This window comes from Schistocerca serialis, chromosome 6, assembly GCF_023864345.2.
Source record: "Schistocerca serialis cubense isolate TAMUIC-IGC-003099 chromosome 6, iqSchSeri2.2, whole genome shotgun sequence".
Taxonomy (NCBI): Eukaryota; Metazoa; Arthropoda; class Insecta; order Orthoptera; family Acrididae; genus Schistocerca; species Schistocerca serialis.
In genome coordinates, this window is record NC_064643.1 from 548460532 (window position 1) to 548485362 (window position 24831).

Genomic DNA, 24831 nt, shown 5'->3' on the forward strand with positions numbered 1-24831 from the left:
GTGGTGGAATCTATGGATGGAATGCACTGACACAAACCCCAACCTGGCAGTCTGAAAATATATATAAAGACGCCACTGTGTGTTGGCTGGACTTACAAGTATCAGAAATATCAAAAGATTTCGTGGAAGTGTAAAATCGATACACCGAAAGGAGTCTAGGGCTTTTCGAATTGTAATTACATCCTTTATTCATCGACAAATACGTAATGGTGGCAGGCCTTTCTGCTGTGTGTAAACGACAACCAGCTGGTGCAAGTGTGGACGTATCATAATTTTTTTGTTATATACACCTATAATTGATAGTCAGAAATGTTATGCTGCTGCTTGAACGTAAAGGTACCGTGGTTTATATTCTGACATATGTTTGCGGGAGGTAATCAAACTGCTATTCACGTAAAAACAAAATATGTCTAGTCGTAATGAAAGAATAGTTTGGACATTGTGAATTGCAGTTTCAACGCACTGTGGAGTATATCCGAACGTAAGTGGTGATAGATTCATTTTGTAAACATCTGCACAATATAGCAATGCAAGTGTTCAACTGGATCTGCTATAGTGTACAAAGAGGACGGGCAATACGTCTGTAACAATACACCCCTCATCGGCACCCCCAAACGTACCCTCGCATATTCCTTGTTGTTCTATCGATAGAGGTGTTGATTACAGTACACCAACACATGTCGGTGATGTCTTTCCAAGCATTACGTTCACTGGTGTGGTATTTATTATCACATAGTGTCAGACGCTTGTCCTTCATAACACTTGTTTGAGAGAATCCTGGCAGTATAAAGCACCTTCCAGAAGCACTTGTCAGATAATTTCCTAGGACTGACGAGAATCGAGACATATAGCCAGTGTGAGTGTAGGTATACCATAACTTTTTCGGATGCTGTACAGATATAAAAGGTAACTGCAGTGTTTGTGTAAAATTTGTATATATTGCAGTGTAATGTTACTGTGGCTTATGTTGTGGTATGACCAGAGAAAATGAGTGTGTGTCCTATCGTGAGGGATGTATAGATTCAGCGCATCAATAACTGGCAAGGGTATGGGAGATTTCTTTTACGTCGAAAATTATGTGCACTATAGATACTGAGATTCATTCCAGAACCACAGCCGTCAAGAGGAGACATTACCTGTGCATCGATCAGTGTCAGACTGCAGCAGCAATCGTAATATTTAATTGTAGTTACACAGGTAAATATGTTCCTGATTCCCAATACTCTTGTGATTCTTGTATGTATTTGATGATCTGTAGACAACTTTTAAGGGGTTTAACCGTCAGTGCAATATGGCGATATGTACAAAATAGTTTTTTGCTGCTGAATGCCTTGTCTGCAGAAAACAATGGCGCACAGTGCTCCCACACCGGCGGCAGCAGCAGTTTGACAGGTAAATTCAGTGACAGATGGGCTGTCCCGCTAGGATTGCTAGGAAGAATGCACCCTGTGCTATTCTGGGAAGCATTGCAACATCTCTCTCGGCACTGGACCTGCACCGCAGATATGCATCATCGCGCCAGCAATGGTGCCTACGTGAACACGTATTTCGACAGGTATTCCTCAGGTGTTATGTATCAAATGGATACTGCCGCATCATCCTTGTGGGACCTGAACTGACACCTGTGTGTGGCTCGGCAGCTGACGGCCATGTTGTCACTTTGCGGCATCTGCCGTTTCACCCCGACTCAGGCATTGGTGTTAGTGATCTTTTGTTTAAACTATATTCAATCGATTTCACAGACCAATAGGATGCCATGAATTAAGAAAAGACTACCCCATATATGTGAATAATATCAATTTAATTAATGTGCATAAATAGTGTGGTGTTAGTGGTACAATATTAAAGGGGAAGGTGTGGGTGGGTGGGTGACATAGAGCAAAACAGCAGGTCAAGTGGAGAACACTATGTTAATTTGAACAATTTTTATGTACAGTGGACTACAGTAGTTTAAGGGTGTTGGTGACAAAGAAGAATACGCCAGAAATGACGTTCAAAAGCATTTGGAATACGAAAAGTGTACCAGAAAATGGTGGGAGGACATTACTAATTTGGTATCAAAGGCAGCACAATAATTAAAGGAAATGGGGGTGACATGGAAAACCACTTAACAGAATAATAGGTTAAGTTCTGACAAAGGGCCAAAGATTACGTTAAGACACCCAGAGTACACTGCTGAACATTGGGTTATGCAACATGTTTGCCCCAGAGTTGTTTGCATCTCTGCACATCAGTGTACTGCATTATTTACGAGTAGTTTTCAGGTCTGTAGACTATTTACTGCGACCTCAAGCACATCAGGTTGAGTGTTTTATGTCAGTGTAATAAATATACTGTGTCAAATCTGTCCCTAAATAAATTGTTCCGAAATAAATAAAGTACACAACTTTCTCTCTCCAGCAACCCAGAAAAGCTGAGTCATTTTCCCATCACTCCCCCCTCCAGGCCGCCATCTTGGATTGAGTCACAGGAGGTACGACAGTGGCCTCTGGTGGCAGTACTGTGTACTATGTCAGTTGAACTCCAGACCTCATAGTGGGCACACTAGGTTGAGGTACTGCCTCAACTTGTTTAAGTAAAGACTGTTTAAATAAAGATATAGGTCCATCCTATCCAGCACAGGGTATCCTTTTCCCTACAGTTCCTAGGAAGAGGTGACAGTTGGATGACTTAGGTTAGTGTAGATAGCCCAAGTGCCCTTTTTCCCACTATTTTCTTAGGATAGTAGAGGTAGCCATGGTGTGCTGCATTGTCCTGACGAAATTTGAACTTCCCACCATTTTTGGAGGAGGGGAGGGGAGGAGAGGGCGGTTAAGTTAATTAATTGATCGATTTAATTAAGTAGTCAATCAAATTGATAAAAGTGAGAGGGGCGATTCCAATAACTCAGACCTGAAAGTGTACCTCTAGCAGTGAGAGGGGAGATTTCCTGAGGGGTGGGGGGGAGGGAGAGGGGGTTGGGAAAGAACAGGTTAAGTGCATGTCAATGAAAAGGAAGGATCTTTTAAGAGAAAAATAGGTTAAGTACCTGTCAATCAAACGAGAACAATAGGTTTGTCGCCGAGTGCATACCTGCCCCTGATGTAGGCAACCTGCACTAACAAATTGACTTGCGCCAGATTGGGTCCACTACTATCTTTGAGTAAGGAATTTGTTTTCAACTACGACCAGTGGGGATTGGAAGAGAAAATTCATATGAAAGGAACCCTGGAAATTAGAGGTACCAAGAGAGTTGTATCAAGATCAACTAACATCAGTGCCGTAAGACATTTTTGTACAATTATGTCGACTGTTAATGTGGATGGTAAATTGGCTGGAAAGTTGCGAGAATTTGGAGGTGCTCTGCCCCCTACAATTCTTTCTCATGTGTGTAATCTTGCAAGGGCAGTACGAAATACCTAGGTGGCAGCAAGCAAGAGTGGGATAATGGGCATAACAGAACTACAACTATGGTATAAGCACTGCTTTTGAGCAATATCTGGTCAACAAAACTTGCTTTTGCTTGATTCCTGGTCTAAGCATAAAAATTATAGGCCTATTGCTTTAGAGCAAAGTAGCCATTCCGAAAAATGTGTGACATTGGAGTTCATACCACCCGGAACCACTGGACAAATTCAGCCTCTAGATTATTTTTTTTTCGTGCCTATAAAACCTATTATTTCGATATCTACAGCTACGCATTAAAAGATAGCCAGTTTCACGATAAACTCCACGACAGATTGTTTCGGACTTGGTTGCATACCATCACATTCTATCGGTTCTCATCACCCCATTACACGAGTATAATTCTATTATTTTTCAAGGTGGATACCTAGCTGAACTTCCTGCACGGTTTGTAGCTCCCAAGGAGTCCGCCTTCGATCTTGATAGTGCGAAACTTCGTGATCTCTGTGGCGCGCCATTTTTCATTCGGTGTTCGTAGTGCAAGTTAATGGTTTCTTTTAAATAGTTCTTGAATGCCGACAACGTCCGTTTCGTGAAGTGTAATACATTACACCCCGTCGAAGGTTGATCTTCTTGTACCCGCCGGACACTCATTTTCTGTTGCCCTCCAGACGCACGTGGTGAGTCAGTAGCTAATATTTGTCCTGTCATAATTGTTAACACAACACTTTCAAATCAGCCTTACTAAAGACTGAACTTGCGATCTCGCAGTCAATGGGTTCCTTGATAGAATGTTGCGCAAGTGTGGGATATCTACACCAAATAGGACTAATAAGGGATACTGAATGCATACAAAGAAAGGCAGCACGAATAGTAGTAAGTTTGTTTGATCCACGGGATAGCGCAACGGAGATGCTGGAAACACTGAATTGGCAGATGCCTGGAGATAGATGCCAACCTTCCCGCGGAAGCCTACTTAACAGTTTTCAAGAAACAGTATTAAGCGACGAATCTAGTAGAAACCCGTATATACCGCTCCCGTAGAGACCGCGAAAACAGTTTAACAGTTTACAGCACGCACAGAAGCATTTAAAGAGTCCTTCCCGCTCTCCATACATGAATGGAACGGAAATACTCTCTAATATGTGGTACAAAGGGAAGTACCTTCCGACATGCACCTTACAGTGTTCGCAGGTATAGATGTAGATTATCTGTATCACCAAACCATTTACCTCATTTTTAAGTACGAAAGATATGACAGCTTAGCATTAGCACCTACGAAGAGAGAATGAGTATGAGCAATTAATGTTTTCGCTTTCCTAAAGATGAACGAAGATCAGACATTTAGTACCATTATGGAATACGAGTAGGTCACAGTTAGTTCCTCTCGTACTTCAAGAAGAGGCAGCAAAATATCATTCTCCACAGTAATGGTAAGGCCATGATGTGGTGTCTGACTGGAGTACGATTAAGTGGGGCGGGGAAGGGAGGTGCCCCTTACGTCAGTGCTGGGATCAGTTGGGGTTGGTTTTGGGGAAGGAGACCAGACAGCGTGGTCATCGGTCTCATCGGATTAGGGAAGGATTGGGAAGGAAGTCGGCCGTGCCCTTTCAGAGGAACCATCCCGGCATTTGCCTGGAGTGATTTAGGGAAATCACGGAAAACCTAAATCAGGATGGCCGGACGCGGGATTGAACCGTCGTCCTCCCGAATGCGAGTCCAGTGTCTAACCACTGCGCCACCCCGCTCGGTGCTGGGATCACTACTGTTTCTTACGTATATATAATTTTAATCATAGCTATAATTTTCTCAGCACTGTGGTATATATTTCAGAGTAAAAGTCAGTCGTCATCTGTACAGTTCCTCATTCATGGCTCACTCCTATTGTCAGGAAGTTCCTGGAAAACATTTAAGCATAAGCCTGTGTTACATTGTTGATTATGATAATATAATCAGCAGCTAGTCGTTAGCAAAGGATTCGAATGCATCTTATTTTGTTTATCATTAACTTTTCTGTTGTAATTTCATGTACTGATTCGTTCCATGACCGTCAAGATTGAGTCCTCAGTATGGTCCTACAAAACTAGACGTGTAATTAAGGATTTTGTCCTTAAAAATATTAGAAAAAATTATAAATCAATAATTTGATACTTTCCACAGCTCCAAATTTGATGTTTTCCGTAATTCTTTTACTTTGGGTAACTAGGAAGCAATTTGGAATACTGCTGCTGCTGCAGCGTAACTGATTAAAGCAGAAACCCGGGAAGACGATCAAGTGCATAACAAAACTTAAAGATTATCGTTGTCTATCTCTGTTTCCCGATAACGAAAGAAAAAATTGCGACTAAGTGGTTCTTTTTCCCGCGCGCTGTTCATCGAGATTGGGACGCCAAAGAAACAGTCTGATGTTGGTTCAAAGAATTCTCTGCAAACCACTTGTAAGAACTACAGAGCAGTCACGTAGATGTACATCTGAGTTGTGACATGCAAAGACGCTGGATGCAAATTATTAAGATTTAAAAGTGGTGCATTGACTGGAAACTTAAGAAAGGAAAGTTTTTCACTTCACAAAACGGGAACATAGCATCCTGTGACAGTAATATCTGTGAGTCAACACCGGACTCTGTTCACTAATTCCTACCGCTAGGGGTTCTGTGTAACAATTTTAGAGATATTAAACAGAATTATCAAACAGGCTCCATCATTGGTAACTAACTCGGCACACATCAGTTCAGATGTAGGATGCTGGAAAAATGCAGTCAATCTACAAAGGAGATGGCTTACAAAACATTCGTGCGAGCCACCCTAAAATATTGCTGAGGTGCGTGGGACCCTTATCAGTCTTACAAGGCATGGACACACATACAGAAGGGCGGCACGAATGTCACAGGTTTGTTGAACCAAGGACAAGTGTCATAAAAGTACTGAAAAAATCTGAAGTGGCAAACGATTGAGGATAAACAATAACTATCTCTCGAAATCCTACGTACAAATCTTCAATAATCAATGCTATGCGAGCCAGCCACGAATACATAGAAGTCTCGTACATATCGCTAAGACAAGTTTTAGACTTATTTCCTCCCACTGGGACCCATTTAAGTACTTATTCTCGCCGCGCTCCGTGCGTGAATGGAATGGTTAGAAACCCTGTGTGTTGATGGTAAGTACCCTCCGCCATGCACTTTGTAGTTGTTTGCAGATAATGTGTGTACATGTATACCTTAATGCGCTTTATGGTTCTCTGTCGGTCCCCCAGGCAAGCCAAAAGACTACAAAATCAAACCGAATTACTACTACTACTACTACTACTACTACTACTACAACAAGTATGTTGACGTATTCGTTCTGCTAGAGTAAATGTTAATGACAAAAGTTACCGAAAACCTAAAAAAAAACTTTTTCTTACTCCAGGATCATTAACTTACTTTAATTTTTTTCCGCACCGAATAATTCTGTTTAAATACAGGCTTACGCTTCTACCCAATACCGGTACTGACCACTCTCACTATCGTGTAATTCATATATTTCATAGACATCCCATCACCTAACTGGCGGCACTAGTAATTCTGTAGCCTAATTTAGTAACACCAAATTGTTTAAGCAACTGTTATGCAATGCTGTCGTATCGTAATCTTAACGGCGAACTTGGCACGATCGATGTAGTTAACCTTCACCAACTAGTGACGTCACTCTCAGCTGGTATCAGCGGGATAGCAGCAAACGATGGAAGACTCGCCCAGATGTTGAACCTAGGCTACGCCTTTCTGTTTGCGTAGCGTATGTAAACTCAGGTCATGCTGTATAAGAAGCCAGTATTAATATTCGCGTCCATGCCGAATTTCAATGGCAGAACGAAAGCAGTTGCAATTCTGCCACGTCGGGTATCGGTCAAACGTAAGCTAGTGATGCGCCTTTTTGAATAGATTAAATTCCTGTTACACATGTCAAGTTACAGATATATTTTCGTTGATTAACAAGCAATTGTACTATTAACCACTGGGCCCTATTTCATAAGTTATGATAATACCGATGTGGGATCGACATGTTATGCCAAAGTGACCTATTTAACGAAGTTGTGCCGAAGTAACACATTTTTTAAATATCGGTACTGAAATTCAGTTCATTGACGTAATTGACAAAATTTTCAGAGCAAACCATTAAGATCGTGAACTGCCAATAACCTTAATAGAATATTTGCATGCATTTCAGTCTCCGTCATGTTTAACTAGGAAGGACTTTTCAAGGTTTTTAGATGTTGCGAGAAATAAAAATTAACGTATTCTTATGACTTAGGGTGGCAGGTTTCGATATAGAATGTGGGCACTGAAAATTCGGGTTATGGATTATGAACATTTTGTTTCTACATGTTAGAAATCTTTGGTATAGAATTAAGTTTTAACTGTAACACATAATTTATCTTGTGCACATCGCTTTTGCCACACTAACATTAGAAGCATTGTAATTAGTTATTATCACAAATATTCGTGTGAAGCACTACTTCTTGATTTTCTGGTTATAAATGTTTGCACAATTTTTGCCTCAGATGTTGCTATCAGTACGTAAATTCATTTGTTGAGATTTAAGGAAATGCACCTACTGTGTAGTGAAGAACCATGTTACTGAGTGTTCATTTTAATGTAAGCAACAGAAGTGTATTTCAGCAAGATTTCTGTACCATTCAGCTTAGCAGCAGTTAATACATTCACACTGAGGTATAGCACACAGACGTCAAATATGTGGAATTTCACAACTCTCTTCATTCCAAATTATAACACTTTACACAGTGCCATTGTGCAAGGTATCTCAGACAGACAACTCATTTATTAAATTACTGGTATGTTATCCCATCGTAATGAATCCACTGCATCATTATTTCCAAACAGAAGACACTCCCTCAGTGTTAATTTACTTCATATGATTCATTGCTTGAACAAGTGTTATGTATTGTATGATTTGAGATATAATAGAACCCCCATATTACTTATTTGCAAACCATGTATTATTGTACAACATTTGAACTAATTTAAATGTATGCTCTTTTTCTTAACCCACAGGTACAACGAATGTGGAAAGAGACTACCACTTCTACCATCCAGCCCTAATAATACAGACTTGCAGAAACCCAACATGAAGTTCTGTGCAAGACAACTTTCTGAGCGGAAGATATTGGTGGATATTTTAGCCATTCTTTTTGGCATTGGAACCTGGATTGCAGTAAATGGACTGTTTGTCCAGCTGCCTCTGCTTGTGCAGACACAACCTGAAGGATGGAATCTCCCATCATACATATGTATTATTATACAAATTGCAAACATTGGACCTTTATTGTATGCAATTCTGCAGAAAACCTTTCCAGGAGTATTAAGGGATAGTATCATAATATATGCAATACTCTTAATTGGAACTGTTGCTCTTTTGTTACTGCCATTCCTCTACAAAGAGACTACTTACATCGATGGTGAAGAGCACAGCACAGCACTGCTTGCACTTTCATTTTTTATTGCTTTAGTGGGCTGTACCAGTTCAGTACTCTTTATGCCTTTTATGAGAAACTATAAAGAAATGTATTTGATTTCTTATTTTGTTGGAGAAGGACTTAGTGGGTTTCTACCAAGCATTGTGGCTCTAGTACAAGGGGTAGGAGGAAATCCTATTTGCGTGAATCAGACTCTCACAAATTCAAGTAATCAAAATGGAAATTCAGAGGTTACTCTTGTTCCATACACACCACCACCAAATTTTTCGACAACAGCTTTTCTTTTCTTCCTTTTTGGAACACTTTTCATCAGTACTATTTCTTTCGCATTACTGAATAATCTACAGACGTGCAAAGATGAGAAAGTTCCTTCTCCAGATGAAAACACTTCACGACAGAGAGAGAAAGCATCAGATACACAAGAAGAGTCAGGTCTTAATGATGGACTATTAAGTCAACAAAGTACATGTGAAGAATTGAAAGATCTCTGTACAACACCTACAACAGAAGTGTTCCAGCAACCAAGAGAGATGATGTCAGTAACAGCAACATTATCACCCTGTAGTTATTATTGTTTGATGTTCTTGATGGCATGGGTTTGTGCTTTTGGAAATGGAATATTCCCAAGCATTCAGTCATATTCTTGCTTACCATATGGCAACATAGCATACCATCTGTCTGTCACATTGTCAAGCATGGCTAATCCAGTGGCATGCTTTCTCGGATTTTTCCTGCCATACTCCTCAATCAGGGCAATATCATCCCTAACAGCATTCAGTACTGTTTTTGCAATATACATAGGTATTACTGCAGTCATGAGCCCTACACCTCCACTAGTTGGATATACGAGTGGAGAATTCCTTGTGGTAAGTAAGCTAATTTTATGTTTTTATCCCTTCTTTGAATACGTGTAATTAAACTTCTTTAATTCTTTAAAGAATGTTTGAGTAAATTTCTTTTCTGGCAAAAACTGATGTTATAAACATTTATGCTTAGTGTACTACTTCACTAGTCACAGTGTGTTGTCAAAACATTGTCCAAGAATGGTAACAACAACTCTGCTTAATATCTGGAAGTAGTCCCTTAAACAGCATCCATCCTGCAGTCAACAATCTGCCCTATCCGAACACATGTCTGCATTTATTCTTGAAGCAGCTTATTTTCATATTAGATTACGTGACGTAAATGTGCAGATAAGATTTGGAGGTGCCACAGTTTGAAAAGTTAGCAAATATTTACATTGATATCTTAAAAACACTGATCCCACTGAGTTGCATGTAATGATATATTCTCTAATATAGGACTATCAATGAGTGCGGAGAAGAAGCAATGTTAACAACGTACACATTTGTAGCAATGAAAATAAAGGAGAAAACCGATCGGTAAAATAACCACACTAAACACTTCCTGAGAAATTAAATGTAAAGACAAGATAACATTAGCTGTATCAAGTGCAGTTTGAAAAAAATTTAAGAAAGCATTCAGTGGACAAGATCATCTACACAAAACCTATAAAATTTGATTCTCATGTCCTAATGAATGTGCCCTCAGACTGTGAGAAAGTATCTTCCACATGAACAAAAACATACTTCTCCAAATAGGTCACATGTAATATTTAACACCACCATGCGAACAGCCCCTGAAGGCCCACAATGGTACTGAATGGCCACCATGTCATTCTTAACCCTTAGGCATCACCAGATGCAGATACAGAGGGGCTGGTCATCAGCACACCACTCTCCCAGTCATTGTCAGTTTTCGTGGCTGTTGCTGCAACTTCTCAATCAAGTAGCAAGGACAGAGTGCACCTCGCTTGCCAACACCACTCGGGAGACCCAGACAGTGACCTGTAAAATTGCTAGCCAAGCCCAACTTTAGTGGCCTGGAGGGAACTGGTGTTACCACTGCAGTGAGGCTGTTGGCCAACGTGATATGTAAAGATTTTCTAAAATATATAAGCTTTGTATACATGTGAAAAGTGTCATCACATACCAAAGTAATAATGGAGCATACATTCCATCACCAATACATTTGTCATGTGCTTCTCAGGAGATACGATTCATTATTTAGATAAAAATAATAATAAAAAAAGAACCCTAAGGTCATTTTGTGGCACTTGCCACTTATGATGCATGTACCTGTGATCTGTACATGCTGCACCAACTTTTGCAGGTGTTGTGGAACTGTTCATACTTCGGTTAGCTTGACACCACGTTTCTGCTTGGTTTTAATTTTCATACGTAGTCGTGTACAAAGTACAAAAACTAGAGTGAAGAAATGTCAATCATTATGAGTTCATCTCTATTGTGGAAGACTTGTCGAGTGCAACCACACCCTTTGCTATCATTAGACAAGTATTGGTTGCATCAGATTCAGTTTTGTACATGATCACGCTGGAAGGAAACTGCTAATTTTTAATGTTATATGTTGTGGGACACATTGTTTATTATTAGCCACTTATCTATCTCACTTTTCATATGAGATAGCTACCATATTTTTCTGACTTCTGAAAGTTTTACTGTACGAATTTGTAGAGAAACTACCCATTAAGACCAATTAAAAAAATAAATAAATAAAAATAAAATAAAAACATTAAAAAAATTTCACTGATATATATCATCAAATAATTTTGATCCGACCGACCCCATAGTTCAATGATCATCTCCAGAAAATAAATGTTGTAACAATTATTTAATGTATTCATTGCCTGCATCTACAGGATTATTCTGCAACTCTCAATTAATTGCCCGGTAGAGGGCTCCTCGAACCATCTTCAAGCTATTTCTCTACTTTTCCACTCTTGAATGGCCTGTGGGAAAATTGAACACTTAAATCTTTCCACACGAACTCTGATTTCTCGTATTTTATTATGACGATTCCTTTCTATGTAGGCAGCTACCAACAAAATATTTTCACACTCTGAGGAAAAAGTCCTGCTGCAGTAACAAACTCCTTTGTTTTAACTATTGCCAACACAATCCACGTACCATATCCATTGCAAACACTCCCCTCTTTTGTACTAGTACAAAACGAGCTGCCCATCTTTGAACTTTTCTGATGCCCTCAAACAATCCTACCAGATGCAGATCCCACACCACACAGCAATCCTCCAGAAGTGTGGGGGACAAGTGTAGTGTAAGCAGTCTCTATAGTAGTCCTGTTGGATTTTTTTAAGTGTTCTGCCAATGAATCCCAGTCTTTAGTTTGCTTTATCCACAACATGATCTATTTGAGTGCTCCAATTGAAGTTATTCATAATTGTAATCCCTAAGCACTTAGCTGAATTTACAGCCTTCAGATCTGGGAGACTTACTGTGTAACCAAAATTTAGCAGATTCCTTTTAGTATTCATGTGGATGACTTCACACTTTTAATTATTTAGAGTCAATTGTAACTTTCGCACCATACAAATATCTTGTCTAAATTGTTTTGTAATTTGTTTTGAGCATATGATGACTTTATAAGATGGTAAATAACATCACCTACAAACAATCTAAGAGGGGTACACAGATTGTCTCCTAAATCATTTATGTAGATTAGGAACAGCAGTCGCCAATGGCCTTGCCACAGTGGATACACCGGTTCTCGTCAGATCACTGAACTTAAGTGCTGTCGGGCATGGCCTGCACTTGGATGGGTGACCATCCGGTCTGCCATGAGCTGTTGCCATTTTCTGGGTTGCCGTCAGCCTCGTGATGCCAATTGAGGAGATACTCGACCGAATAGTAGTGGCCCCGGTCAAAGAAAACCATCATAATGATCGGGAGAGCGGTGTGCTGACCATAAGCACCTCCTATCCACAACCTCAGCAAAGGATAACACAGCAGTTGGGTGGTCCCGATGGGCCACTTGTGGCCTGAAAATGGAGTGCAGGAACAGCAGCAGGCGTATACACTTCATTGGGGACAGATATTACTATACTTTCATTTTACTTCATCACTTTCTGCTAGTTACTTCTTCACATGAAATCATGAATCCAATCTCACCACTGAGAAGATACTCCACAGACAAGCAATTTAACTAGAAATTGCTTCTGAGGAACAGTGTCAAAGACCTTCTGGAAATCAAAAACATATGGAATCAATTTAATATTCCCTGTCAACAGCACTCTTTACTTCATAAGAATGGAGAGCTAGTTGTGTTCAACAAGAATGATAATTTCTGAATATGTGTTTGTCAATAAATCGTTTTCTTTGAGAATTCATAATGTTTGAATGCAGTATATGTTCCAAAATCATACTGCAAATCAGCTTCAGTAATATAGGTCTGTAATTCGGCGGATTACTCTTACATTCTTTCTGTCACTAATTAATTGATGATTGTATCAGTGAATAAACATATTTGAAAATTTATCAACCATTTTTGCCTCCATCATGATACTATGTTCTATTTTTTATTTCCACTTGATGTCGCACCATTTGGATTTGTCTTGAACTTTACTATGTGTAGAGCTACATGTGATTCTCAACAAACTAGTCTAGACAAGAACGAATAACTGATTGAAAGAATAAGTATCTCATCTGTTTATAGTCTGCAATGGTATGACAGACTATAAAAGTGTATCCAGCAAATACTGGTACACCACATAGTAACACTTGTTTATAGCAATAAGGCAAATTTATATTCTGCTGGGTACCTTGAGCTGTAGGAATCCAAAGCAATGAAGAAACCAACGCACTGGTGATATACAGGGCAAATCAGAACTGCACAGACAGAATTTTGGAGCGTGTTCAGTGATACAAGCATTATATTTTGGGTGACCTGTGGTCTCTGGTATGTTCATTAGAGAATAATCAAATAATAATGATTTATTTGTATTTGCTACCAGAATTATCACTGTTTCTGCGAAAATACTTCCACAGCAGTGAAAACACGGGTAATATGGAATCGCCAAAACACAGTAACACAAAAGTATCTGGTTATTCGTGGGAAACAATGTACACATGAAAAACCACTGTGATGCGGCTGCCATCACTGCAGGTGCAGCTGAGAGTAGTGTCATTGTGCTTCTTTCCCAATCCATTGAATGACTCCATATGTGAGATGCACATTGGCATCAGTATACTTACCATAATACACTGTATCACTGTACACAAGTTGAGACAGTACTGAATGCAAGATTGAGCACTGAGAGTAAAGTAGGTCTTACTATTCTCGACAGCAAGCATCATGAGTGAACAGAACAAATTGGTTTGCAAACAAGACACAGCACACACTGTTGGAATTTGCACTTTGTGCAGATATTTTAAATGAAATATCAATATAAAGGATAATAAATCAAACAACATTGATTTACTCTGTAATGAGCAACCAGAAACCAAAGTCCCTTAAACCAAAGTATTTCATAAATAGGGGACTGATGACCATAGATGTTAAGTCCCATAGTACTCAGAGCCATTTCATAAATGTCCCTAAACAACCTCTGAAATTTTATAGGCTTAGATCTGGCTCACAATGTATATGTATTTCAGCCTGGTAAGCTAGTCCCAGTTAAATACAATCCCATCGTTGAGGATGAAAGAAATTTATCAATAGTGTCTGAAAGTACATTATAACAAGTTAAGATTGAAAATCAATTTTCAGGCATTAGAGGATGAAATGTCAGCCTATTAAAAGACAAGATGTACATTTAACAAGGTTAAAGACAGGGCACTGCCCTGTAATCCAAATTTAACTCCTCTGGAGAGATGATAAATCAGTTAACAGAAACTACAGTATACCAGTTTTAGTGCAACTCATTTTAACTTCTTGTGCTTGATACGTAAACAAAAGGATACCTTTGCATTTGGAAACTTACCCTCACATTTGGGTGACATATGAATGAGTGGAGTGAAAATTTTGTAATTCTCACTCTCTCTCCCTCTACATCTATGTACATACTCTGCAAACCACTGTAAAGTGCATGGCAGATGGTACTCAGCATGGTACGACATGTTTGGGTTCTTCCCATTCACTTCACATATGGAGTGGGGAAAGAGTGACTGGTTAAATACCCCTGTGCGTGCTGTAATTAGTCTAATTTTGACTTCAGTGGTTATGAGAGCAATATGTAGGGAGCTGAAGAATACCTGTAGCTTCTGCACTTGATATTGGATTTGAAATTTTGTAAGTAGGATTTTGCAGGATAATTTTCACTGATCACGAGTCTGCCAATTCAGGTTTTTCATTTCTGTGATTCCGTCCCATGAGGCAAAAAAAGCTATGGTCATTCATGACACCCATCCTTTTCTGTGTTCAATATGCCCTGTTAGTCCTGTTTGGTATGGGTCACACATACCTTAACAATATTTTAGCATGGGATATACAAGTGATTTGACATTCTCCTTTGCAGACAATGGATTTTTCCAGTATCCTGCCAATGAACTTACATCTGCCACCTGCCTTAGCTATGACTCTGCCTATGTCGTGATCCTCTTTTAAATCCCTGCAAATTGTTACACCCTAGTATTTGTATGAGCAGACTGATAGGACTCAAATTGTGAATCATTGATTCTGTGGTCATTGGATACTACGATTTTCTTTGTAAGGTGCATAATCTTATATTTATGAATATTTAAGGCAAGTTACTAATCTTTGCACTATTTTGAAATCTGATAATATTTCAACAGTTTGTTTTATTTTATTTATTTATTTATTTATTTTGAGGCAGTACTTCAATATAAATAACAACATAATCTGTGAAAGTCTGATGTTACTTTTAATATTGTCTGGTACATCATTAATACACAACATGAACTGTAAGGGTCTCAACACACACTCTTTATTCATATCTGGACTTACTTCTATCGATTACCCTCCATCCACGATAAAGTTTCACATTCTCCCTTCAAGAAACGCTTAATGCAGTCACAAATTTCACTTCACACCCATTGTGATCATGCTTTCTATAATAAGCAGAGGAGTGGTACTGAGTCAAATGCTTTACAGAGGTCGAGAAATACTATTTACTTGGTTGCCATGACCTACGACGTTTACGTCGTCATGCTCAAGCACAAGTTGAGATTCAAATGATAGATGTTTCCCGAATTCATGCTGGTTGGTATGGATGTCATTCTGTTTGAAGTACCTCATTACGTTTACGTTTGAATCAGAATATGTTGCAAGATTCTAAGATGAATCGAAATTGAGGGTATTGGATGGTGGTTTTATCGGTCTGATTTGTGCTTCCTTCTAGCCACCATCTTTGTGTCTGTAGTATATTATGATAGACATCTACCTTTGTAAATTGTAGTTTTAACACATTTCTAAGCAAATTTCTCTTTGTCTTTAACAGATGTCTCCCAGCAGAAACTGAAATAATAGTGCCACTGGCGTATGAAAGGAACCCTAAGTAAAAAAAATGCATTGAAACACCAACCAGTTCAGAGAGAGAAAGATACAAAATGGCCAAGATAAACAAATATATGCAACTAATTTTACATTGTAGAAAGTAATGACCAGATAGTCCATGGACACCAAACACATAGCAAGCTATTTTCACAATCACTTTCTAAATATAACTGATAAACTTTGTATGGTCAGGTTAAAAGAAAAAAAAAAAAAAAATCACAGTATATGTGACAAGAAGTGTCATAAGGATTCAATCAATTTTAGGCCACTCAAACTTGTTCCAGGAAAACTGGGAAGGTAATTAAACCTAAAAAATTTTTAAAAAATCATGGAGCCGGTAACATTTGAAGCAAAATATTACAAGCACGATTTTCTGATCTAGCTCCTGTACTCAGTCTTATATTTAATGCGTAACTTTCACTAGACGTCTCTGACAATAGGCTGAAGTACATCATTGTTAAACCTTCTTTGAGAAAGTAGGACGACAAATATTAGTAACTACTGCTCCGTTTCACTATTAATTTCTTTCTCAAAACTTTTGGAAAAGTTAATGTATTCAAGAATAATGGTGCATATCTGCTAATATAAGATTCTGAGCCAGCCATAATTTGGATTCCAGAAGGTCTTCTCCATGGAACATGTAATACAGCAGTGGTTGTCAGCCTAACCCCTACCACCCACTACCTACTGTAAAAAAAAAGACATAACACATCACCCTCACAGTACATTTACTCTCTTATGAGAACGATCAGGCACAGTTTCAAAATAATAGCATTATTCATAGATAGAACATAAGAATAAAAATGACCTTCGCTACCCACAACCCATAACTGTACTCTTGCACAGACAGAAACAAAGTTTGCAGTTATAAAAATATTTTGCCACCTGTGTGCTGGCAGATAATTTTTAAAAACATAGACAAATTTCTGTGTACACAGTATGTATGTGGTTAGCTTACATTTATCAAATTTTTGATGTAGATTAAGACTTTAAAAAATCCAATTATGTAAATGGCCAGCATATAGCAATGTTTTCATAGAGAACATTTATCTCCTTTGTAAATCTACTGACACATTACAGACCTCAGAGAATCATGCCATGCCAAATATGAGCTGTGGAACATAAAAAAACACAACTAAACCCTTACTAGGGTATTAAAACTTTCTACCTTACTTAGATAAGATGGTGCACTCAAAAATTTCCTATTTCTATTTTTTTCTGTATAACCAACAAAATCCTTTTGTTTTAACTGTTCATAGCTCAGGCTGAGCCATGTACTTGGTGCACATTTCTGGTATAAATGCTGAATGAAACTGGCAGACTATATGCAGCTATTGTCACAGCAAATACACATGTTATCATGCAATATAATTATACCTATTCAGCCTTGTAATTATAAAGACTAATTATATTTATATTGTCATAGTAAATGAATTGATTACTAATTCCAGGCTCTGTTATTGTTTACATTATTTTAAAATTTTATTATAACTATTTTACATATCTTTGACAACAGTTATAAAGGAAAAAGTACTTTCACATTCAGCATTTACAAAGATTCATTCAGATTTGGAACTATGAACTATCAGTATATGATGGAACCATTCTTCCCCATGCAAAACTACTGTTTTTCTAGTTCTTTCTTTTCTCAGACGAAAGTAATTCTTTCCAGAAAATACTGATATGTATTGCAAAAAACCACAGTGGGAAATTAAGCTATTAAGCACAACAATAATCGGTCAACAATACAAACAGAATGAAACAATGGGACTGCTGACGTGTCATTTTCAGTACTACACAAATGCTCTGCACTTACTGTGCATGGAAAAAAAAAAAAAAAAACTTAGTGTTAGGCAGGTTTGCAGTGCATAAATTTTTAATGATTCACACAGCACTCAATAGCAACACTTTAATATGGAAGTTACATATCTGTATCGAGTTAGTAATATGAGTAAAACAAAGCCTGATCTTTTTCCTCTCGTTTCTTTCAGGTTACTTCATGGATCCTTTTCACGGGAGGCATTTCCTATATCAAGATGTCAATAGCATCTCTGTTTCGCCGAGAGGAAGGTCGAGCTTTGGTCTGGTGTGGTGCAGCACAACAAATGGGTTCTGCTGTTGGATCTGTTGTTATTTTCATCTTAGTTAATTATTCAGACATTTTTCACTCTTACAGCCCATGCTGACACCAAGTTGAAATTATGTCTCATGTTTTAAACTCCTGTACAAAGATCAGTATTATGCATTTGCCTGTATGAGTATTATGACTGGTTATGCGATGACTTTTGTAGTGTGTTGTATATGAAATTTTTTTTTATATGTAAAATAAATTATTCTTTTTTAGGAACTTTGTTGTTAATGATTTACAAGGAGATAGAACTCTGAAACAATAACATGTACAATTTCAAAAAGACCTCTTATGGGTAATTCTTCAAAACTACAAAATTTGTTTCCGATGATATTTCTTTGTAATAACCCACACTAGTGAGACAAACCAGCAAATACTGAAAAATTGGAAAAAAAACATGTTTTGAAATCTGTCCACTCTTCCATATCAACTTTTTTTCGATATCCACAAAATGAATTATTTCATTCCATGACTTAATAACATTCAAATCAGAATATTAGCCACACACAATGAAGTATTTCATTGTATCAAATCTACTAAACTATATGTGAGACTAATATTTATTATATAATGGCATTATTTAACAAACTATTTTTGCATTCCTTTCTTGTTCCTCCATTTTTAGATCATTTCTACTCTCTCAACCTATTTGCTTATTTAAATCAATGGGAAACTACTAAACTATGTATAACTAACTTTTAGAAAAACACTTCTTGTATAGCATAAATATTTATCAAACTGAAAGCCATAACCCAATAAAAAGTTCTCTGTAAACATGCCACATATAATTCGGTTTAAATCCCAAGCTTTTAAGACTACCCCCATCATTGTCAGAGGTTAAGTAAAGGACTTAGACCCATGTTTTACTCAAGCAGGAAAATTAAAGAAATCCTGCAAGCTGTTAACTACAATCTCAGCATGGCAGAGCCAAGAATTTATAATATTCCTTGCAAGTGTGGCAGTAGTTACATGGGCCAGTCTATATAGGCTTTCACCAATTGATGTGTTCAAAATTACTGTCTCCGGAAGTACAGAAATACTGAAAAATTAGTGGTGGCTGAGCGCAGCTTTTTAAATGGACACAAGATTATGTTTGAACATATGAGGATTCTGGTCCATGCTTCAAACTATTTAGACTATGATTAGACACAATGGAAATTAGACTCTGTGATAAAAAATTCAGTAGAGACAGCAGTTATGCACTTAGCAATGCATGGAAGCATGCATCTTTGGACATAGTGGGCACCACCTCAGTACCCCTTATTTCTGTTAAGTCATCATGATGTACTCCAGCTAATCAGATGCCGTTGTTTGAGCACAGAAGTGCGAGCCTTGCCATTTCATGACAGTCAGATTTAGCCCCCATCGATGATGAAGGAGGTAGTCATTGAAAGCTTGGCATTTTATCTGAATTTGATGCAGCAAGGTTACTGAAAACTTTTTATCGAAGTACTCCATTTGCAAAGGACTTCATAGCCATAAGCTAATAAAGATTGGAAAATGAAGATACTCATCTGTCATCATCAGTACTAACAAGTGACATAAATCACAAATTAAGATCATAAATTTTTGACAAAAGATGTACAAATGGCATTAGACAGTGAAACTACTGAAGACCCACGCATAAGGGAGAAGCAATAGAATGAAAATTTAAAAAAAGCTACAGATAATGTATGAGGTGTAGGTAACTCACATGTATCAGAATTTATGAGTAAACAAACCACTGACCAAATAGTAGAACTATGGAATTGTTGACATGCACACAAAAAAGAAAAAGCTTTGCTAGCTTTCAGAAGAATCTTTTTTTGAGCTACAGTTCACATATATAAGCACACATATACATGCACACACAGCCCTGTCATTGTGTGTCCAGCTGGCACACTGTGACTGTACAGATGTACGTAGGTGAGCCTGTGTACATGCATACTAGCATACGTATGTGTGTGCTCACCTAAAAAATAATTTGTCCAAAAGTTGACGAAGTTTTATACTTTTTTTTACATGCCTGTCATCAACTCATCACCTCTGCCAGAACTTTCCATACCCTATGTAGATGCAGCAGAGATATACTGCAGTAAAGTCAAAGACACAGGAAACATTGGGAAAATAGGACTTATACGAGGGCAGTTCAATAAGTAATGCAACACATTTTTTTTCTCGGCCAATTTTGGTTGAAAAAACCGGAAATTTCTTGTGGAATATTTTCAAACATTCCCGCTTCGTCTCGTATAGTTTCATTGACTTCCGCCAGGTGGCAGCGCTGTACGGAGCTGTTAAAATGGCGTCTGTAACGGATGTGCGTTGCAAACAATGGGTAGTGATCGAGTTTCTTTTGGCGGAAAACCAGGGCATCTCAGATATTCATAGGCGCTTGCAGAATGTCTACAGTGATCTGGCAGTGGACAAAAGCACGGTGAGTCGTTGGCCAAAGCGTGTGTCATCATCGCCGCAAGGTCAAGCAAGACTGTCTGATCTCCCGCGTGCGGGCCGGCCGTGCACAGCTGTGACTCCTGCAATGGCGGAGCGTGCGAACACACTCGTTCGAGATGATCGACGGATCACCATCAAACAACTCAGTGCTCAACTTGACATCTCTGTTGGTAGTGCTGTCACAATTGTTCACCAGTTGGGATATTCAAAGGTTTGTTCCCGCTGGGTCCCTCGTTGTCTAACCGAACACCATAAAGAGCAAAGGAGAACCATCTGTGTGGAATTGCTTGCTCTTCATGTGGCTGAGGGTGACAATTTCTTGTCAAAGAATGTTACAGGCGATGAAACATGGGTTCATCACTTCGAACCTGAAACAAAACGGCAATCAATGGAGTGGCGCCACACCCACTCCCCTACCAAGAAAAAGTTTAAAGCCATACCCTCAGCCGGTAAAGTCATGGTTACAGTCTTCTGGGACGCTGAAGGGGTTATTCTGTTCGATGTCCTTCCCCATGGTCAAACGATCAACTCTGAAGTGTATTGTGCTACTCTTCAGAAATTGAAGAAACGACTTCAGCGTGTTCGTAGGCACAAAAATCTGAAAGAACTTCTCCTTCTTCATGACAACGCAAGACCTCACACAAGTCTTCGCACCCGAGAGGAGCTCACTAAACTTCAGTGGACTGTTCTTCCTAATGCACCCTACAGCCCCGATCTCGCACCGTCGGATTTCCACATGTTTGGCCCAATGAAGGACGCAATCCGTGGGAGGCACTACGCGGATGATGAAGAAGTTATTGATGCAGTACGACGTTGGCTCCGACATCGACCAGTGGAATGGTACTGTGCAGGCATACAGGCCCTCATTTCAAGGTGGCGTAAGGCCATAGCATTGAATGGAGATTACGTTGAAAAATAGTGTTGTGTAGCTAAAAGATTGGGGAATAACCTGGTGTATTTCAATGCTGAATAAAACAACCGCTGTTTCAAAAAAAAAATGTGTTGCATTACTTATTGAACTGCCCTCGTAGAAATATAGTTTAACAAGATACAAAGTTGTAAGGGTAAAAATGCGGAAATAATGGTGTGGTGAGGAGGAGGAAAAGAATGTCAAAGACAACAAAAGGAAAAGACAGATGAAAGAAATAGATGAGAGAAAAGTCGAAGAGGAAGAGCGGAGATCAAAAAATGGCAAAACAGTGCCAAAAAAAGTGGTAAGAGAGAGGAAAAGATGGTGAAGAGGGAAGAAAAGACATAAAGGCTGCAAGAAGAAAATACAGCTACATTCCTTTCAGTGAAACTCTGAGAGCTTATTATTGCAAAGTAGTGTGTGAACTTTCACTGAAGTGAAAAAGATGTCAAGATTATGAGTAACTTGCTGCAACAAAGTGTTTATTTTGTACACAAACTTCACATCTGTACCCATACATTTTTAGTCGGCATCTTTGTGATCCTCCAGCAACCGTCCTAAAAAGTGAATGGTAGCTTGTGTAAGACATAGTGTGTTGTACTCTAATTAATGTTGTGAGAACTGTGTGTCAGAGAAATAGCTTGAGGAGCATAGGATTTCATCAGGATGTTCTGATAGCTGAAGAAGCTGTATGGAGATATCAGTGTGGTGTGGACAAAATCTTGTGTACAGTGGATATCATGTGGGAGCATAAGTGACTGACAGACTAGGCTCATGTAATGAGACCTGTGTTTACTGGATGTTCTTCCTGGCAGTACCTGACAAGTTCACTGCAGTGCAGGCCAAAAACCCCAAAAACTTTATCCAAGACATCATGTAATTTACATTGACAATATATGGGTACCAAATACTATTCTAGTCACTCCTCCTCCTCGGAATTGTTATTGGAATGTTGGATCATGGTATTTGATACTATGGATGTTTATATATGCATGAACTTAATTTCCACAAGTTTTTACTTCATGAAATGTCTTGTCATAGCAATACTTTTATTATCAGTGCCTGTGGAACAATATTAACAAATATGTTAGCAACAGTTGGTACACACAACCTGCTGTACAACACACTTTAGCACCAGTCAAGAGGGATGCGTTTATACACCATGTCTAGAATGTACTGCTGTGCTTCAAACATGCCAGAGCAACTTTTGCCAGCTAACGGCAGCTGTTTCTAACAGTGTATACAAGTCATTGAATGGACCATCAACTAACTGATACATAGTAAAATAAGAAATTATTAGAACACATTTACAGAAATGTACTTCCACTTCCTCGTTCAATCAAAAGGAATTTGGATCTGGCTGGGAAAGGCAGCAACTTGTTTGGCATTCAAATTCACTACACCATGCTTCCAAAAAATCTCCACAGTTGGCAATTATGATGAAGATTTGTGTGCTGACAAACAGCAAAATGAAAAGCAGTCAACAATGCAAAAGAAAAGATCCTTGCTAGCTGTTGAAAGACTTAGCATTGCCACTAAATGGCAAATGGCACCTTTCAATTTTCAAATGTGCTAGCTGTAATGAAAGTCTCAAATGCATGCATAATCTAGCCAAGCTCACAGAAAAGAGAAAGAAAGCTTTGCTTCTATGGGCCCAGGCAGGTCAATCAGATCTGACCAATTGCAATGTCATCCTCAGCCAATGGCATCATTTGCATGCGGCATGAAGGAGTGTGGGGTTAGCACACTAATCTGCCAACCCTTGTCGGCTTTACAGACCTCACTACGGCTACCTCTTATTCAAGCAGCTCCTCATTGACATCATGAGGCTGAGTGGGTCTCATTCCAGTTTTCCCACCAAGGAAAAATCGCTGGCAGTACCAAGACATGAACCTGGGTCCTCCACTTCGCAGTCATTTACATTGACTGCTTGGCTACAGGGACAGACAAACTCACACAATAAAGCCAAACTATCTGAATAGACTAGCTGTCTGTCCCAGATCTTTCTACAGAGAAATTGTTCTGTTTGTTGGACTTCACTGAATGTAAAATTGATCATAAATTACATCTGCTTAGGTGTAACTTCTGCAACAATGAAAAGACCACCATATGACATAACACAAAAAAGGTAAAGCGCTGCAACTTTACCTAATAAGTGCTAGTTATACAACATAATCAACTGCAAAGGTATCACAAAATGAACTTTTGGAGTACTCAAGAACAAAAGTTTTGCTATAATAAAGTAATTCACATATGATACTTCTGAAAGATCTAAAATAAAATTCTGCCAATGCAACTTATTCGTAATAAAGATCTAGTACTGAACAGCTCAAAACACAAATTCCGACTAAAAATCAGTTATATTTCCACCTATTCTTTTGTTTATTCCTTTAGTCTATTATGAGCAGGGTTAATCAGACAAAATTTGAGAAATCAGTACTTATCATATGGCTTCAATTGACACACAATTTAAGACTGTGCTGTCACTAACAGCTTACTTACTTTGAACTACACAAATTAATTCTGTTAGTAACAGTTAAGTTTTAATAATTTTGGTAATGTAACATTAGTGTGTTAAGTAGGCATACAATGTACTTCCTTAATACACTGAAGTCTGACTTCAAACAGTCGTCAGGAGACATGATGCGGAATACCAATTTTAGCACATTTCTGAAAAACCATACACTGATGGCTCAAACCATTATGACCATCTGCTTATAGTGATTTGATTCATCTTCAGAATACAATACACCACCAGTTCTGCATGGTATCGACTGGTAAGTTTCCAGGCATATGCAGCAGCTGATGTCTTTGCACAGGTCATGTAATTCCCATAAATTGGGGGGGCCAATGGCTTGCGACATGCAGCTGGAATCTGATAGCACCCTAAATGTGTTCTATCGGGTTCAGATCAGGTGAATTTCTTGGTCAAGCTGCCAATGTGAATTCACTACTATGCTCCTCACACCACTGTAGTACAAATCTGACCTCATGACACACAGTTATCCTGCTAGAAGACGCCATCACGTTAGGGAAGACGTCAAAGATGAAGGACACAGGAGATCCACAATAATGTTAACGTAGTCCGAAGCTGTCAAAGTGCCTTTGATTACTGCCGCAGGTCTCACAGAAACATGTTTCAAACAGTTATTCATCTGATGTCAGTGTATCTGG

At 38.7% G+C, this 24831-nt stretch overlaps 1 protein-coding gene across 5 annotated transcripts in view; it reads left to right on the plus strand.

Moving 5' to 3' along the window:
* LOC126484035 (solute carrier family 52, riboflavin transporter, member 3-B-like) overlaps nucleotides 1–24831 on the plus strand; it is a 126626-nt gene that overhangs the window by 94982 nt on the left and 6813 nt on the right. Inside the window, exons 1-3 of one of the 5 annotated variants that reach the window (XM_050107369.1) lie at nucleotides 7075–7278; nucleotides 8439–9726; nucleotides 18181–18394. In XM_050107369.1, coding sequence (XP_049963326.1) covers nucleotides 8512–9726; nucleotides 18181–18375 — 1410 coding nt within the window. In that variant the 5' untranslated portion in view covers nucleotides 7075–7278; nucleotides 8439–8511 and the 3' untranslated portion in view covers nucleotides 18376–18394. Of the gene's footprint in view, nucleotides 1–7074; nucleotides 7279–8438; nucleotides 9727–18180; nucleotides 18532–24831 lie in introns of those variants that run through there. The other 4 variants (XM_050107367.1, XM_050107371.1, XM_050107370.1 and 1 more) reach the window with 4 other exon arrangements.